We start from the raw sequence: 18,075 nt of genomic DNA on the forward strand, positions 1-18,075 counted from the left end.
GTAATTAAGACTTTTTCCTATAACCAAGCTAAAGATATTTTTTCCACTTCCTGGGCACATGGCATTTCCACGTAATCCTAACGACTCAGTCATACACAGTGATGAAAAAGCTTTTATGTTTTGATCACTGTGATAATGTTGAAGCCTTACATGACCCTAAATAGAAAGTTCTCTTGTCTGGGTTTTGTCACAAATGAGGGCAGCATGAGGTCTCAGTAATAAGCTGGACAGTCAGATAGAGGACCTAGGGGATCCTAGGAATAGATGAACATTGCTCTGGGCTAATCCTATGAGAACAGAGAGCGGTCTAGAGTATTAGGAGCCCCTGTGTCTCCCCGGAGGGTAGGGAGGGCAGGGTGTGGTGATCCCAGCTGAGAGTCAGGCATTGGAGAAGTTTTGCTCTGGGCAAAACGTTGGGCACAGACAGGAAATACGGGCTTGAAACGACATCAAGAAGAGGTATTTAGGGTGAAAGGATCGGGGGACAAAAAGGCCAACGGAAAAGCATTTAAAACAGGAAAAAAAGGATGAAGACAATTGAAAGCATCTGTCGTAAATCCAGGGAGCAGAGCCTGGAGTCAGGGAGAAGAGCGGGCTCTTCCTCCCGAACTGTCGGGGCAGAGACCGTGAGAACTTGGCTGAGTGTGAGGCAAGGGGAGGGAGGCAACTTCAGAATGACCACTGCAGCCAGAGGGAGAAACCCAGACCCCCAGTCACTGGGAAGGCAGACAGAAAACCTGTGCTATGTTTAGGATGGAAAATCAAAGTGAACTAGCCAGGAACAACGTGGCCTCCTGTAGAGAGTTAAATACAGACCTCACATGACATTCAAAGCCACCATGACCTGGCCTCCAAGCTTCCAGGATCCAGCAATGTCACTTACCCACTGGGCCTGGAGTGTGCATGCTCCGGACTGCCCCCCCGCCCCCACACCTCACCATCCCATATTTATATTTGAAACCTTAACCTCCAATGTGATGGCATTTGGAGGGAGGGCCTTGGAGAGGTGATGAGGTTTAGATGACGTCATGAGGGTGGGGCCCTCACAATGGGATAAGTGCCCTCATAAGAAGAGATCAGAGCTGGCTTTCTGTTTTTCCCAGTTCTATGAAGCCATAGTAGGAGGAGGGCTTTTTCTCCAGGAACTGAAGCGGCTGCTACCTCGATCTTGGACTTTCCCAGCCTCCAGAGCTGTGAGAAATAAATGTCTCTTGTTGAAGCCACCCTGTGCATGGTGTTTTTTGTTATGCAGCCTGAACTGACGAAGACACAGCGGGTGTCTGCAGGTAGGACTTCTACTATTCCCAAGGTCCAGCTCAAACCCCGCCTTCTCCAGGAAATCTTCCCTATTTCTTCCAGGCAAAATTTCTCTCTCCTTTCTACAACGCTCTGTGCTTCAACCACAACCCTTAGCACACATATTCCTTGAAATATTGACAGTTCTACACTCATCTGCTCTCCTCTCATCTTCCCAAGCCCCGCCCCCTTTAATCCATTTCACTTCCTGAGCCAAACCTACCTGAGGCAGGAAGTACTTAAGTTGTTCTGACAGGCCACTGGATTGGCCTTCGGGTTAAGGTGGCACGTTAACTTTAGGACAAGCTGCCGAGTCGTACAGTTCCCTCTCCTCCTTTTCTTCTGGCCCACCAATGTGCCCCTGTCCTTATAACCTGACTTTTGTCCTTAAGTCTCTGACATGAGCTCTGCCCCAGTGCTGTCCCCCCTCCCATACGGTTGCCAGAAAAAAAATAGAAGATGAGCAATCTTTCAGTAGAAGTATATTCCATGCAATACTTGAGAAGTACTAAAAACGATATGCCATTAATCTGAAAAGTCAAATTCAACAGGACATTCTGTATTTTCACTTGCTAAAGCTGGTGACTTTATCACTCCCACATCTCATGATCAAGTCCCCTGTGAAAGATGGCCGTGTCCTGCTCCTACCTGTACACCAAGCTCCGGGCCCCGGTCCAGAGACCAAGGCTCTTCTTTTCACCTTTGCTCCTTGCACCTGCTTGTCTGCCTGGATGGCCCAGTGCCATGCATTCTGCCCTCTGGTCTGAATTTCTCCCATCAGCCTCACTCAGAGCTCATCCAGCTCAGTGGGCAGGTCTGGTGTCAGCCTGCCCTCTGGGCTGAATGATGGCCTGTCCCATTTTGCCTCCAGAAAACCCCGTGCCTTGCTGATGGCTGCCACTGGAATGTCTAGCTTCTCCCCCACAAGATTGTGGCTCCCCAAAGCACAGGAGCTACTCAATGGAACCTACTAGCATGATGTTTTATACACTGTTGGTGTTTAATAAATGATTGTTGATCTAAAACTGAAAGATGGTGTTATGGGTTGAATTGTGTGTGTGTGTGTGTGTGTGTGTGTGTGTGTGTGCGCGCGTGCGCGTCCCTGCCCACCCTACCGCCCCACGATCCAGATATGTGCTTAAGTCCTAACCCGGGTTCCTCAGAATGTAATCTGATTTGGATTTAAGGCTGCTGCAGATGGAATTATTTATAATAAGATGAAGTAGGGCAGGTCCTTAATCCAACAGGACTGGTCTCTCTCTCTCTCTCTCTCTCTCTCTCTCTTTTTTTTTTCTTTTTTTAATTTTTTTTTCAACGTTTTTAATTTATTTTTGGGACAGAGAGAGACAGAGCATGAACGGGGGAGGGGCAGAGAGAGAGGGAGACACAGAATCGGAAACAGGCTCCAGGCTCCGAGCCATCAGCCCAGAGCCTGACGCGGGGCTCGAACTCACGGACCGCGAGATCGTGACCTGGCTGAAGTCGGACGCTTAACTGACTGCACCACCCAGGCGCCCCTCTCTCTCTTTTTTTTTAATGTTTGTTTATTTTTGAGAGGAGGGGAGGGGCAGAGAGATAAGGAGACAGAGAATCCCAAACAGGTTCTGCCAATGTGGGGCTCGAACCCACGAACCATGAGATCATGACCTGGGCTGAAGTCGGACGCTCAACTGACTGGGCCACCCAGTCACCTCAGGACTGGTGAACTGGTAAGAGGAGACACAGGAAGGAGGACACCAGGTGAAGGCACAGACACACACAGGGAGAAGATGCCATGTGAAGACGGAGGCAGAGACTGTAGTTATGCAGCCACAAGTCAAGGAACACCTGAGGCCATCAGAACCTGGAAAGAGGCAAAGAATTCTGCCCCTATAAGGCATCAGAGGGAGCATGGCCCAGCCAACCACTGATTCAGACTTCTAAGCTCCCAGAACCATGAGAAGATGCATTTCTGTTATTTTGTGGTACTTTGTTTCAGAAGGCCTAATCAACTACCCCAAGGATTGGGGGTACCGTTAGGGGGGAACTGACAAAAAATAAAAAAAATAAGGGCCCTAGAAAAGATCAAGCAATACATCGAGTCAAACAGAAGGGGGTGAGTATGAGCCTATACAACTATAACTAACTTCTTTTATCCCAAAAGTTTTCTCAAATAGAAATAAAATAACATGCTCCTCTGAAAGTCTGAGCTGTGTGATCAGAACTACAGCTGGGGCACCTGGGGGCTCAGTCAGTTAAGTGTTCGACTTCAGCTCAGGTCATGATCTCGCGGTTCATGAGTTCAAACCCCGTGTCAGGGCTCTGTGCTGACTGCTCGGAGCCTGGAGCCTGCTTCAGATTCTGTGTCTCCCCTCTCTCTCTGCCCCTCCCCTGCTCGTGCTTTGTCTGTCTCTCTCTCCCTCAAAAATAAACATTTAAAAAAAAAAAAAAAAAAGACCTACAGGAGTCCCGTGGGGCAGAAGCTAGACAGAAGGAAAGGCCACGACCCCTGAGAAATCCGCCGTGGCCTGTGCAGAGGTCAGCACAGGAGACCGAGTCCACGGTAATGGGGGCTGGCCAGAAAGCTTTTCACAGGAGGGCTGCCCGAGGAGGTGCGTCCCCATGGGAATGGCTTTGTCAGGAGCTGTGGTCTTCATTCTGATGCATCCTGTTTTCAGAACCAAAGTCCTATAATGTATGTTCTTAAAAACTGAACGTGATGTCAAGCATTTTTCAGACTTCATTTCTCCATGAATCACCCCCACATTTCATGGTATGGTCATTGGCTTCTGGGGGAATAAGTGCCATGAGTTTTGGGTCAAGTCAAGGTGACCTAATTCTAAAGCTCGCTGAGCAAATAACTGCCTTTGCATAGTTATAGGGACATGAATTCTTTTGTCCCTGTAACTACTGATCACATTTCAAGTGAAAAGTCCATGTACGAGCTTTCGGAGAAGCAGGAAAAAGGATAACATCAGATGTCAATAAAATCAAATAATATTCTAGACAATTAGCCCCATCTGGTCTAAGAATTGGAGCCCAGTCAACATTGAAGGGCACCAAGATGTATTCCCATTTATTCGCCCATAGGACTTCCATTGTAATGATGGCAGCTTCTAGCATTGAAGATTTATCGAACATTCGCCATGCACCAAAGACTGGGCTAAGATTTCACGTTAGATTATTTAATATCATCTTCGTATCGCCCTTATGAGATAGTTACTACATTTTCCCCGCTTACAGATGATGAAATGGAGGTTTAGAGGGAGGTAACTTGCACAACTGTTAACAGAAGCAAGACTCAAAAGATACCCAAGCATTCCTCTTAGAGGCGGTTCAGTTGCTAGCAGCCATGGAACTGGGGATAGTGTTGGTGGGGAACCGTTTAATTGCCTGCTATGTACAGGCAACGTGCTAACCATTGTATACATCAGGGGTTGGCAAACTATAGCCCGGGACCCAACGGGGCCTGCTGTCCGAGGAAATTCAACCAGGCCAACATCTTTTACATATTGTCCATGGCTGCCTTCACAGTGACGGAAGCTGGCCCGCAAAGCAGAAAATATTTACTATATGACCCTTTACAGAAAACGTCTTCTAGGGGCGCCTGGGTGGCTCAGTCGGTTGAGCGTCCAACTTGGGCTCAGGTCATGATCTCACAGTTTGTGAGTTCGAGCCTCGCGTTGGGCTCTGTGCTGACAGCACAGAGCCTGCTTTAGATCCTTGGTCCTCCTCTCTCTGTGAACCTCCCCCACACGTGCTCTCTCTCTCTCAAAAATACATAAAATCATTAAAAAAAAAAAGTCTTCTGATCCCCATGTTAAATCACTGAATCCTTCTATTAATGGCTCTATGGAAGAGGGTTTAGTCCAATTTTAGAGATGAAGAAACTGGTTCAGAGAAGTTAAGCTGCTTACTTCTAAAATGTAATATTTGTATTTTGCCAAAGAATTGCCTTTTTACAGACATTAGGGAAGAAATGCTATATATATTCCTATCGTTTCGTAAAAGGAAATATATTTTATTATCTTTTTATCTAAATTTTCTTATCTAAAATTTTTTTTATCTAAATGTTTTTTAATTTTTTTTTAACATTTATTTACTTTTGAGACAGAGAGAGACAGAGCATGAACGGGGGAGGGGCAGAGAGAGAGGGAGACACAGAATCGGAGGCAGGCTCCAGGCTCTGAGCCGTCAGCCCAGAGCCCGACGCGGGGCTCGAACTCACGGACCCCGAGATCGTGACCTGAGCCGAAGTCGGACGCTCAACCGACTGAGCCACCCAGGCGCACCTATCTAAATTTTTTTAAATAGGCTTTACACCCAGCATGGAGCCCAATGCTGCACTTGAACTCACGACTCTGAAGACCTGAGCTGAGATCAAGGGTCAGGTGCTCAAGCGACTGAGCCACCCAGGTGGCCCAAGGAAAGACATTGTAATACCCAAGAATGAGGGATGTAATTTATTCTCCTAAAGGAAACTTGAAGTGGAATAAATTTAATTTTGTGAACAACTTTGGCTACTATTTTCTTCATTTTGCAAAGCACAGGGGAGAATATACTCATAGAGTCATGTAAGTTTAAAGAACTGGCAACTGGGATCACTTGCTTAAGAACTTTGGGCAGGAAGGTGGCAAAGCCAGAGCCAGAGGACACTCAGGCCTACCTGACTCCAAAGCCGGTGACCCTTCTGCCTGAGGAGATGATCCATCTGTTTTCGCCTTCCTTCTGCCATTCAATGACTATTTATTGAGCATTCATTATGTGCAAAGCCCTGTGCTCTTGCCAAGGACACAATGAATCATTTTCCTCCACTTCCCTCTCACCAGGTCTCTTTCCTTTGGCTGTTTTGATTAAGACCAAAAACTCAACTCCATTATAGCTCAGTTAACCATTTTCTTTTTTCTTTTCTCTTCTTCTTTTTTTTTTTTTAAGTAGGCTTCACGTCCAGAGAGAGCCCAGTGCGGAGCTTGAACTCACGACCCTGAGATCAAGACCTGAGCTGGGGTCAAGAGTTGGATGCTCAACTGACTGAGCACCCGGGCAACCCCCCATTTTTTTTATTATGACAACTTGACCTGTTGGTTGTTGAGGAAAATGATCCAAATGAAAACGCCATAACACAGAGATACTATAGGGTCTCCCTTTTTAATGCTAACTAAGTAACGATTTTAGAGGCCCTTAGGGCAGGAGGAAATCAAATGATTTTCATCAAGCCATCAAGACTGCCCAATCCAGAGCTCAGAGGAAAATAATCTGAATGAACGTCTTTCTAGTTACGAGGTTCTCCAATAAGTGATCAGATCACAGCCTTTAGGTATCAGCCCCGCCTTCTGTCAACAGCTATTATCATCACTTTAATATTGTATTTCTGGCAACTGCTCTATTACATTGAACTATCACCAGTAGAGCAGTCAAGCTATTTAAAAATACAAGCAAAAGTTAATTATGTAAGGTGAATATCAAGGCATTTCAAATTAACATTCATATTCTTGAACAAATGAGAACATGCAAGTTATTGCATTACATACAGCTATGTAATAGCCTACATTTAAATATTTCTGATTTGAATTATTCCCCTATTTTTTTATTACGTGGTACGATGAGAAAGACACAGGAAGTTCCAATTACTCCACTGTTCTTAAACTGAATATTTAAAAATGATTAAATGACACTTACTGTGTATTCTGGTCCCGGATGTTCATTTGGGCAAGAGGGAAAAGAAAAAAGAGAGACAAAATGATGATTTAGACCATGCTTATATGCAACCACATGGCTTATAAAACCACAGAACTAACAACTACTGGTGAATTATAACTATTAAAAATATGTTAAAGAAACCTTCCAAAAACTGAACTTTCATAAATATCTCCATGTTTGCTCAAGAAACTCTTACAGATGATACTTCTGTGGTTGGGCAGATAAGGACTGTACAACAAGGTTCAATTAGCCTATAGGTTTGTGGCTAATTAAAAACCAGCGAGCTGGCATTATAAAAGCAGAATTAAAGACTAATAATTTCAGTGGAGCATTTCATTAACCACAAAGGAAATCTTTTAAGTGGAAAAACAGCTTTTATAACCAGTAAGAAGAGCCTGTTATGATATTCAAGTAGGGTCTTGAATTTTCGTGTTTGAGGGACAGGAACCAAACCTTCCAAATTTGGGAGCACAGTTTCTAGTTCAGAATCAACACAGAGTTTATTAACATCCCATTCCAAGTAAGAGGGAAAGTGATCTTATAATTATCGTATTATCCAACTGCAGAGGAAGTAGTTGGGGCAGAGAGACCCAATAGAACCTTTGACATAAATTATAGTCAACGTTTTGGGAGAAGCTGTAAAACAAATCAAAGTAAACAAACTTGTTTATTTACAAACCACATCCCCAAATTACTTGGGGACTACTGAGGAAATAGGGAGAAATAGGGATCATGAAAACTCTAGACATATTACTAAAAAAAAAACAAAAACAAAAACAACAACAACAACAACAAACCTTTCACGTTCCTTCTCCACAAGCTATTTAATAAAATCACTTTAAGAAGCAAGCTGGAATGGTTTAGTTCAATTCCTACCAGCCCCCCCTAGGAAGAGCACTGATCTCAAAGGACGAAGGCAAATGGTGAAGAGACAGATACTACGGGGCTCTCACAGTCCCTGCTTGGATAATAAACCCTGAATCAGTGAAATCTGACTACCGCACTACGTTCTCTTGCTACATGTGACCTGCCGGTTGTAAAACGGACTTACCTGTAATCGTGTAGGGATAATAGTTCCAAGCCTTTTCTGTAACGTAAAATATTTTGGGAACAACAGCTCTAGCCCAGCTGGGCAGTTTGCTAAGAGGAAAAAAAAAAAAAAAAAAAAGACAATTAGAAAGAGTCTGTCCAGAATCTCACGTGCTCCCACAGCTTTCTGGATAAACTGCCAGAGAAAGTGGAGGCATGCCTAGACAGCCCTTCTCTCCACGGGTCATCTCTTCCCCATCCCTCTGGTTTTCACCATAGTTCACCATTTTCTGTGCATATTCATATGCTCTTTTTTTTTTAATGTTTATTTTTTATCTTTGAGAGAGTGAGACCGCGCGCACAAGTGGAGGAGGGGCAGAGAGAAGGGTGACAGAGGATCCAAAGCAGGATCTACACTGACAGCAGAGAGCCCCATGCAGGGCTTGAACGCACGAACCACGGGATCAGGACCTGAGCCAAAGTCGGATGCACAACCGACTGAGCCACCCAGGGGCCCCTTCATACGCTCTTAAAATGTGGGGAGGCAGATAGCAGCGTGGGTGTGGGGATGGGGAACCTCAGACGATTGTTAGCTTGTCCTCTTTGACCTGATCTACAAGGACATGAGGTTTCAGTGCCTGGAAGGTGCGCCGTCGGGAGGGTGTGGCCAGCCTGGCCTTGGTCTCCTAGGAGTCATATGGCGGAAGTGGTCGGACAGGATGTTTGAGACCGAATAGGGAGGGAGACGGAGGCAAATGTCAGAGCCGGGTGTCAGCTCAACAATCCACAAGGGCGATGTTTTAAAAACGAACTAAAACGACAGACAGTAATGATTTTAGAGATATGAAGAAGAACAAAACATAGCCCCTTGGTGACTGGAGTTGGGGGACTTGTGTCCTCTCCAAAGATGTAGCCACGACCTAACCGCCAGCACCTGTGAACTTAACCTTAGGTGAAAGCAGGCCTTTTGTAGGTAATTAAGGATCTCAAGATGGAATCCCGTTGGATCTAGGCTAGGCCCTCACTCCAGGCACTAGTGTCCTCGTAAGAGAAAGGAGAGGGAGATTTAGAGACAGGTATACACAGAGGGGGAGAAGCCAGGTGAAGACAGAAGCTGGAGACAGGAGGGATGTAGCCACGAGCCATGGATTGCCTCAGACACCAGAAGCTGGAAGGGAGGCACAGAACAGCCTCTCCCGCGGAGCCCCCATGGGCAATCAGCACTGCCCACACCTTGATTTCAGACTTCTGGCCTCCAGAATCGAGACAGGACAAATCTGCGTTGTTTGAAGCCACCCAGTGTGTGGGGATCTGTTAAGGCAGCCACTGGAAATGATACAGTGATGGAGCCTTTCCCTGGAGCAGGAACCCGGGCAGCCATGAGCAGAAAACAAATTCTTAAAACAAAGAAAACCCAGGGGCACAGGTCTCAAGACCTTTTGTACACCAAAGACTCACTGAGTTTTGTTTAGCTTTATTTGGCTTTGTTTTCCTTCAGGGGCCAACTCTACAGCAGTACAGGCCCAGAGAATTCTGTAAATGCTATATTTAAATATATAGTCCCCTGTATTCCTTAAATATGTCTGCATGATTTTATTCTACCTCCCTGCCCCCGCCCCCAGCACTATACCTGGGGGCTTTGTGTCTTTCCGGATGCTACCATTTTGTTTTAGTTTTTTTTTAAGTTTATTTATTTATTTATTTTGGAAGGGAAGGGCAGAGAGAGAGAGAGAGAGAGAGAGAGAGAGAGAGAGAGAATATCCCAAGCAGGCTCTGCACAGTCAGCACAGAGCCCGATGCAGGGCTCAAACTCATGAACCATGAGATCATGACCTGAGCTGAAATTAAGAGTCAGAAGCTCAACTGACTGAGCCCCCCAGGCGCCTCCCTGGCCCCCACCCCATTTTGCTCCTTTCCCACCCTGGGGCTTCCAGCTCAAGGGTCTGGGACTCTGGGCCTAGCCGGACATCAGACCCCGAGAGGACACAGACCCTGAGCTCCTGAAGGCCACCATGTTGACGATAACACTACGGGGCAGTTGTGAATTCCAAGAAAACGGGGCCATCAAGCTAACAGAACCCCAAATCCCCACCCTCTCTCGGACATGGAGTTTAAACGACAACCCGAGCCAGAAAAATACTGTGCACCTCGCATGTCTTCTCAAATTGCTTCTCTTATTTCTGACAGTGTCCAGGACCCCCTTTTTTTTTTTTTAAAGACAAATATGTATTTTCAGTGGCCAGCCGGACCTAACCCAAAGCTCCGGGCGGCTCATCAGGGCCAAATCAAATGGGGGACCCAAAGCTTCCCCGAAGTTGGGGGGGGGGGGTTGTCAGACAGAGGGCCACCGCTCTCCAGTGGGCTGGGCAGCGTGGGCAGGAGCATTTTCTGCCCCGCATCGCGATTTTTCTTGCCGCTCTCCTGCAGAACGTCTCACTCCCATAAAATCAGGTCTGCAGTAACTGCTCATTTACCTTACGTTCACACTGCTTGAAAGGAAGGAGCTGCTTCCTGACGGGGGTTTTTATAGCTTTTGCCTTTGATTTATCCTTTCTGTCGCGGAAGCAGCAGGGCAACCAGGGTTGACGTGCAGGGTGGGAAAATTGCGCTGGGCTTACTTGCAGTTAATGGGCATGAGCACAAGTCCCCCCGGGGCTCCCTCCTTTCTGCCCCAGAGCCCAGGGCGATGCACGTCAGCAGGTGGTGTAGGAAGACACAGCTTCTACTCACAGGCAGGTGGCTTCCCTGGGCTGTTAATGGACTGGAACAGCATTGTAGAATCTCCCCCAAAGAAAGCTAGGCATTCTCTAGCTCGGACCAAGACCAAGTACCTAGGTCTCCCTACAAGCATCAGAGCCCATTCTCCACTGTCCACGCTGGGGGTGGAACCCCTCCCCATACGCATTAGGCTCCTGAGGCATAGCACTCTGGGGCCCCAGCCCCCTCCCTCCATAACTCAGACCCCAGGTCACTTAGAAAGCCTCCCAGAAGAACCACATCCCCATTCAACAACCCTTTCCTGGAAGGAGACTGGCTGAAAAGCACTAGCAATTTTCTACCCACGCCAAGACCTTTCCTATTTGTACGTGGTCAGGACTTCAGCCCCTAGAATCTTTAGCTCAGGTGTTTCATCCACCAACTCATCCAGGATACGAAGCACTGGAAAAAGCTGCCTTTTCCAAAGAGACACCCTAAAAAAACCCCACAACATTCAGCCAAGAGGGCTGATGCCACTTTACAGGATTCTTCAATTAGTCTAGGAAGGAAAACCTCTCACTACAAGCCATTTACCGGGCCGGGGGCAGGAGGCATTGGCAGAAAGTTGCATGATACAATATTCAAATATTTTAATCCCACTAACAGACTTTCTCTCAGCCCCCACTTTCCCCAGAGCACATCATTATTCAAATCATTTTTGTCTGAGGAAGTAAAATTTATTTTTCCCCGTGGCAATGATTTATCAGGGCTGCAAAGGAAAATGGAATTAAATTAGTCCCCACTGCTGCTGTCACTTTCATGATGTATACTGTCACACAGCCTCCAATTCTAAGAAGTCTGTCACTCAAACTCACTCCCAGGTGTCAAACAAGAGTCTCTCTTCTGGAGGGGGCGCCTGGGTGGCTCAGTTGGTTAAGTGTCCAACTCTGGCTCAGGTCATGATCTCACAGTTCGTGGGTTCGAGCCCGGTGTCAGGCTCTGTGCTGACAGCTGGGAGCCTGGAGCCTGTTTCGGATTCTATGTTTCCCTCTCTCTCTGTCCCTCCCCCTCTTGCACTCTGTCTCTTTCTCTCTCTCAAAGATAAATAAACATCAATTAAAAAAAAAAAATGTAAGAGTCTCTCTTCTGGAATGGTGGCACGGTTTGAATCATGTCCTCTTGATCCACTGGCCGGGACCAGACCTCCCAATGGCCCGTATCACCATGTCAGGCTTCAGAGGCACGGAGGAAAGGGACAGACGGACAGACAAAACCCTGAAGCCTTTACAGAATCGTAAAACGTGCTGACGTGGAATGATACTGTTGCCCAAACACCTCTGTCAATGCCCCCCAAAGACAGACTTTTCAAAACGCTTGGCTTTTCACTTTTATGTATTTTTTTCCACTTTTAAACTCTAGTATGAAACACAGAACCTATCAATGACACACCCAGGTGACCCACCCATCCCAGTCTACATGAGGCTGTCCTGCTTTTAGTGCTGCAAGTCCTACATTCCAGAATATTCCCCAGTCCTGGGCAAACTGGTATGGTCGTCACCCTAGAGCACTGGTTCTCAATGGGGCGGAGGGGGAATTCTACACCCCTCCCCGGCGGGGGGGGGGGGGGGGGCGCATTTGACCAAGTCTGGAAACATTTTTGGTTGTCACAAATGAGAGGTTGAGGGAGGGGGGGCAGGGATGCTGCTGGCACCTAGTGAGTAGGGGCCAGGGATGCTGTTCAACACCCTACAATGCGCAATGCTCAGGAAAGCCCCCACAGCAAAGAATTCTCTGGCCCCAAATATTAGTAACAGTGCCGAGACTGGGAAACCCGGCCTTGGACCTCAGTGGATATGGTCACTGAAACCTTCTCACCGGTTCCCTAGGTCTCCCTAAATTACAACTGATCTGATAGGAAGGCCCCAAAACGCAGGCATAACCTAACTGGTCTCAGCTGAAGCGTGTTTATTTACTTCATCAAGAGCTTCCGGAACTGAAAACCCAAACCATCCCTTCTTTAGAAGCTTCTGGCACTTTACAATCCAGATTATTGCCAGACTTGCCCTGATATCTAATCTCTCTTTACAATCTAGGCTCGTTTGGGAATATTTTTTTGGCCCCAGGAGGTACTGAACATCATTAGGCCAGATGTGGTCTAAATGGAGTCTAATTTCATTTTCTCAACGGGGATCAGAGTTATGATGGTCTGCACCAGAATCTTTATTTGAGCTGTTTTACCCACCGACTCATGCGGGATACGCAGCACTAGAATCAACCACCTTTTGGACTTAAAACATTCCCTGCAGAAAGACAGCCTGTCTGGGTTCCCTTTGCTCAGGCGTTTCTCACAGTGTCCCTGAAACCTGTCACTGTCGATGCGGAGATTGTGCTCACATAAGCAAAGCCCACTTAAGGGACTTCTAAAAAGGACGAAGCTACCTTTTAGAACCTCATTTTCCGCTGGTCCAGGAGGGATGTTCTCACCTTTTCTTTCCAACCTGGCATTTGACAATTATTTGATAAGAATCGTCAGTACCCAGTTCCGCGTATGCTGACCTCCGATTAATGACTGTTCTGGCCGGTCTTTGAATTCTGCTCGTAATTTCACTTACACGCCACCACCGCTCTCCCTACTTAAAAGAGTAGTTTGGGGGCACCTGAGTGGCTCAGTTGGTTAAGCGGCCGACTTTGGCTCAGGGCACGAGATCGCGGTTCGTAGGTTCGAGCCCCGTGTCGGATTCTGCGCTGACAGCTCAGAGCCTGGAGCCTGCTTTGGATTCTATGTTTCCCTGTGTTTGGATTCTGTCTCTCTCTCTCTCTCAAAAATGAGTAAGCATTAAAAAAAATGTTTTTTAAGAGCAGTCTGCATTGGGATTCTGGGAAAAAAGGTCTGCCTGTGTGTCAGTTCTTGGAAGGCTGTGCTCGGACAGCGTTATGGTAACACGGCTAGCACGCTGGGAAGCACTCAAGGGAGAGGGCCACGTGATGTCAGTGGCATTGGTCAGGAGTGAGGCAGGACCGAGGTGGCACGTGTTTGACTGGATGGACGTTCTAGTTCTTTTCAGATCCAGCCAGGCCAACATTCTGTTCCTGTGAGTTCCCATGGGAGAAGGTGAATGAGGAGCAGAAGGGAGAGATCCTGGCAACGTGAGAATCTGGAGCATGTTCTTAAGGACCGAGACGGAACGGAGCAGAATTGCATGGACTGAAAGGCACGCTGGGAGGAAGTCGCTTACATGTTCTACTTCTCCAGTATACAAAATACAGTAGGTTAATCAATCTCATTTATTGAATATTATATTCAATACTTACACACTGACTATATATTTCCGTAGAATATGTAAGATGAAATATTCTAAAATGTTTGACGTTCAGGGGCGCCTGGGTGGCTCAGTCGGTGGGACGTCCGACTTTGGCTGGGGTCATGATCTCACGATCCGTGGGTTCTGGCCCCGCAGCGGGCTCTGTGCTGACAGCTCAGAGCCCGGAGCCTGCTTCGGATTCTGTGTCTCCCTCTCTCTCTCTCTGCCCCTCCCCCACTCACGCTCTTGTCTCTCTCTCTCTCTCTCTCTCAAAAGTAAATAAACACTTAACAATTTTTTAAAATAAATAAACATTAAAAAATGAAATATCTGATGTTCCCATACGTTATGGCCACTGCGCACTGTCACTCCCACCTAGAAGGTAAGATCCCCCAGGACAGGGATCCTCATTCTGCCCCTGCTGCATGCCCAGCACCTAGGACAGTGCCTGGCACACAGCAGGCACCAACAGCTATTTCCTGAATGAGTAACGGTTGACTCCAAACATTCAATACTGACCATAAAGATTCTTTCAACACGGCAAGGAAATAAGCCCGCAGGTCAGAATCTTTGACCTCGACAATCTCTCTCTGACCTGTTGCCTGGGCAGCGGGCTCTCCCCAGGCCACACAAGCTCTGGGCACTGAGCTCTTACTCTGGGCAAGCTCTAAGAGATGAGACCGATCTGCTTGGCAGATCTGGCAGACCTGGGAGAAGAGAAAGGCAACGTGAGAGAAAGAGCCAAGCCCTGGCAACCAAGCTGGACCAACGAGCTGGTAGGCAAAGTGACCGGCGGGCGGCTTTGCTTGCCCAAACAGGACTCGTAGCTTGGGGAAGTTGGGCCCTCTCTTACCCAGCGACACACAGAGGCCGGGAGAGTGACCCTGGAAGGCCAGAGCCATGGAACAGGAGAAAGGTGGTCCTCGTCATTAGATCGATTCAGGCATTGGGCGGAATCACCGTTATAAGCTGGCAACCCTCCCTGACGGGCAGCTGCCAGCACAGCCTAATTAATCCAGCAGCCGTGGTGGGGAAGAACATGACACTTCATGACTGAAAAACAAGCCTAAAAATAGGCTCCCTCTTTTCTCCCATGCCCCCCACCCCCATCCCTGAATCCCTCCCCTCCTAGGCTTCATGGGAAGGGACGGGAGAGATGCTACAGATGAAAAGAAAATGAAAAGGGACCAGAGAAAAGACCCACCCGCATCTGATTCTGGGAGACAGGTTTTATTTAGAATCACTATTGGAGAGACTGATGAGTATCTCGCCTCCTTTCCCTGGATGCCAGTTGAAACGGGGATTTTTTTTGAAGCCAAGCCAAGAAATACCACTTATTTGGTTAACTGAACTGGATCGGAGGCCCAAGGACAATCACCAAATGTACTAACGTAGGAGAAGTAATGTAATGTTCCGAGCGCATGAGGCAACCGCCGAGATGAACGGTGCACCCAGCGGTGCCTCAGACGCCGTAGGGAGGGGCCCGAGGAATCCCCTCCCTGGGAGATGAGATACAAGCCAATAAAAGGACGGATGGCATTTTCGAAAGACATTAGACTCCCATTTAAAAATGGGCAAAGGACAACAACAGCCATTTCTCCAATAAATGGCCAATGAGCACAAGAAGAGATTCTCAACGGTCATTAGTCATGAGGGAAATGCCAATCGAAACCAAAATGAGATACCATTTCACACCCACGAGGATGGCTAGAATCAAAAAGACAGACAATGGCAAGTGGCAGTGATTACGTGGAGAAGTTGGCATCCTCACACATTTGCTGGAGGGAATGTAAAATGCAGCCACTTTGGAAACCAGCCTGGAAGTCCCTCTCCCCACTCACTGGCAGCCCGAGCCTGGATCGGAAACTCAGTGGGATGCTTGTGTTGGGATTTTGGAATAAGTGATAGCAAGAAAGAAAAAAAAAGGGACAATTTGGACCCATCCATGGCAGTCGTGGTGGTGCCGGCAGAATGGAGTCTGTCTGCTGCCCTTGGCCCCTCGCAGGTGCCCAGGCAGCTGCCCGTTCTCAAGCCTGCAGGCAGTTCTGTGGGCCACTGACATCCTTCCACGAAATGTCCTTTCTGCTCAGGTCAGACTCAGAGAGAAGGCTCTGACTACCCAGGCTCTGAGTAACTCCAGTAAGAACAGATTGATAAACCTATCTCTAAATGTGATTTGCCTTCCCATATGACATAAGGAGGGGCACCTGAGTGGCTCAGTCGGTTGAGCGGTCGACTTCGGCTCAGGTCACGATTTTTGTGAGTTCAAGCTTCACGTCGGGCCTTGTGCTGACAGCTCAGAGCCTGGAGCCTACTTCGGATCCTGGGTCTCCTTCTCTCTCTGCCCCTCCCCCACTTGGGCTCTGTCTCTCCCTGTCTCTCAAAAATAAATACATGTAAAAAAAAAAAAAAAAATTTAGGTTGATGTAAGGGAGAAAATTCACTCACTTTGCCAGCTCATGAATGCAGGTTCACGGGACACAGATGTTCCTGCGTGTAAATTATTAAGTGGGCACGGTGACGTCTCAGCTAATGCCAGTCCAGCTCTCAGAACCCACTTCCCTGCGGCTGGCAAAGGGGTCTCCAAGATGCCACCCACAGCAGTGTAAGAATTATTTGGAGCTGAAGATATTTGAGAATCAACAGTTGCAGGAAGATGCTTTCACTGAACTGCCCTTATCAGCATAAAAGCGGAGCCTCTCGAAAGAATTCAGCTGTCATAAATCCCCTCCCCAGGAAGTTCACAACCAGGGAAGACTGACTCCTATCACCAGAGATGAGAAGTTATCATCGAGAGAAGAAACTGGCTAATAAACAGCCGCTGTCACAAAACTATCATATCTCCTATCCATCCTCCTCAAGTCCCGTTTGTTTTTCATGAAGCCATTTGTTTCTTCCAGAAGTGCCTTTCCCTTTCACCCTGCTCGCCCCCTAGTAAAATGGCATATAAGCCCCAAACTCTAACTGACTGTTTTTTGGGGGGCTCCCATGTACATCCATGAATAAAACAAATGTCTTTTCTCCCACGAATCCGTCAGTTTTAGTTTAATTTGTAGGCCCCCGCTGACAGAGCCTAAGTGGGCTGAGCAAAAGATTTTCCTCCCTGACACCATTCCCAAGATGGACGGATAGACTCGCAAATGCTAAACACTGTCAGCCCAGATCTTGCTTTGATCAGAAGGCAAAGGCCACGTGTTACTTACTAAGTGATCCTAATAGAGGAACAATTCACTATACGTTTAAAGTTCCAATAAGTACCTATTTAAATGAATTTCAATTAGGAAGCAGCCTTGCCAAGACAGCAGTCCCATGACCTGTGCGTGCAGGACATGATTAACTCAAGGTGGCTCCAGTGTGTAACAAAGTAACGGATCTGGTGTTCTTTTATGATTACGGAGATCCATATTCTTATTTTCTAGTACGTCGCATAGACATTTTTTCTTTTTCTCTTACTAAACCATCATCTCCCTGGTCCTAAGAGATGTGCCACACTCTGTCCAAATATACCAAGAGTCTTTTATGTTATAAAGTGATGGACCTAGTTCAGACTCGTGCAAAGGGAACAGAAAGTACTTTTCTCCAATGTCTCATTGGTTACTCATTTACGAATGCTGGAGGTGAGTCAGGATAATGTCTGCCACTTACTTTGAGCATAGAAAATTAAGGTTGAAGGGATCTGAAAGGGTGCCCAGTTTAACCACCTATTTGATGTTCAAATCTGCTCAAGAACAGTCCGGTAGGTGGGAGCCCCGCTCATGTTCAGGCATCCCCAGCAAAAGCATTACGGACTCTTAAGGCGCCCTTCTGGGTTCTCACACACGCACTTGGATTCCTTCCTTAAACTGAGCCTAGACCTTTCTCCTGGCATTCTTACCTGTTGGTCTTGGTCCAGTTGGTCCCCTGGAGGTCTTATCGAATATGCATGTCTAATTCTTTTCCCACCTGCCTACACCATCACACACCCTGAGTCTGGCCTTTCCAGGTTAAATGCCCTTGGTTTTTTCAGTCATTCTTCACATCATTGGTGGTTCTCTGATCTTAATATTCATATTAACAATTTTGGAAAAATTGA

General features: G+C 47.1%; 1 protein-coding gene across 4 annotated transcripts in view; it reads right to left on the bottom strand.

Annotated features, from left to right (window-relative positions):
• The window catches only part of LOC131497274 (cytoplasmic phosphatidylinositol transfer protein 1-like), a 138,289-nt gene that overhangs the window by 18,489 nt on the left and 101,725 nt on the right, over positions 1-18,075 (bottom strand). For all 4 annotated transcript variants that reach the window (XM_058703458.1, XM_058703457.1, XM_058703459.1 and 1 more), the window contains exon 3: positions 8,019-8,115. In XM_058703458.1, the coding sequence (XP_058559441.1) occupies positions 8,019-8,115 (97 nt within the window). The remainder of the gene's footprint in view (positions 1-8,018; positions 8,116-18,075) is intronic.

Source organism: Neofelis nebulosa, chromosome 16 (assembly GCF_028018385.1).
Source record: "Neofelis nebulosa isolate mNeoNeb1 chromosome 16, mNeoNeb1.pri, whole genome shotgun sequence".
Classification (NCBI taxonomy): domain Eukaryota; kingdom Metazoa; phylum Chordata; class Mammalia; order Carnivora; family Felidae; genus Neofelis; species Neofelis nebulosa.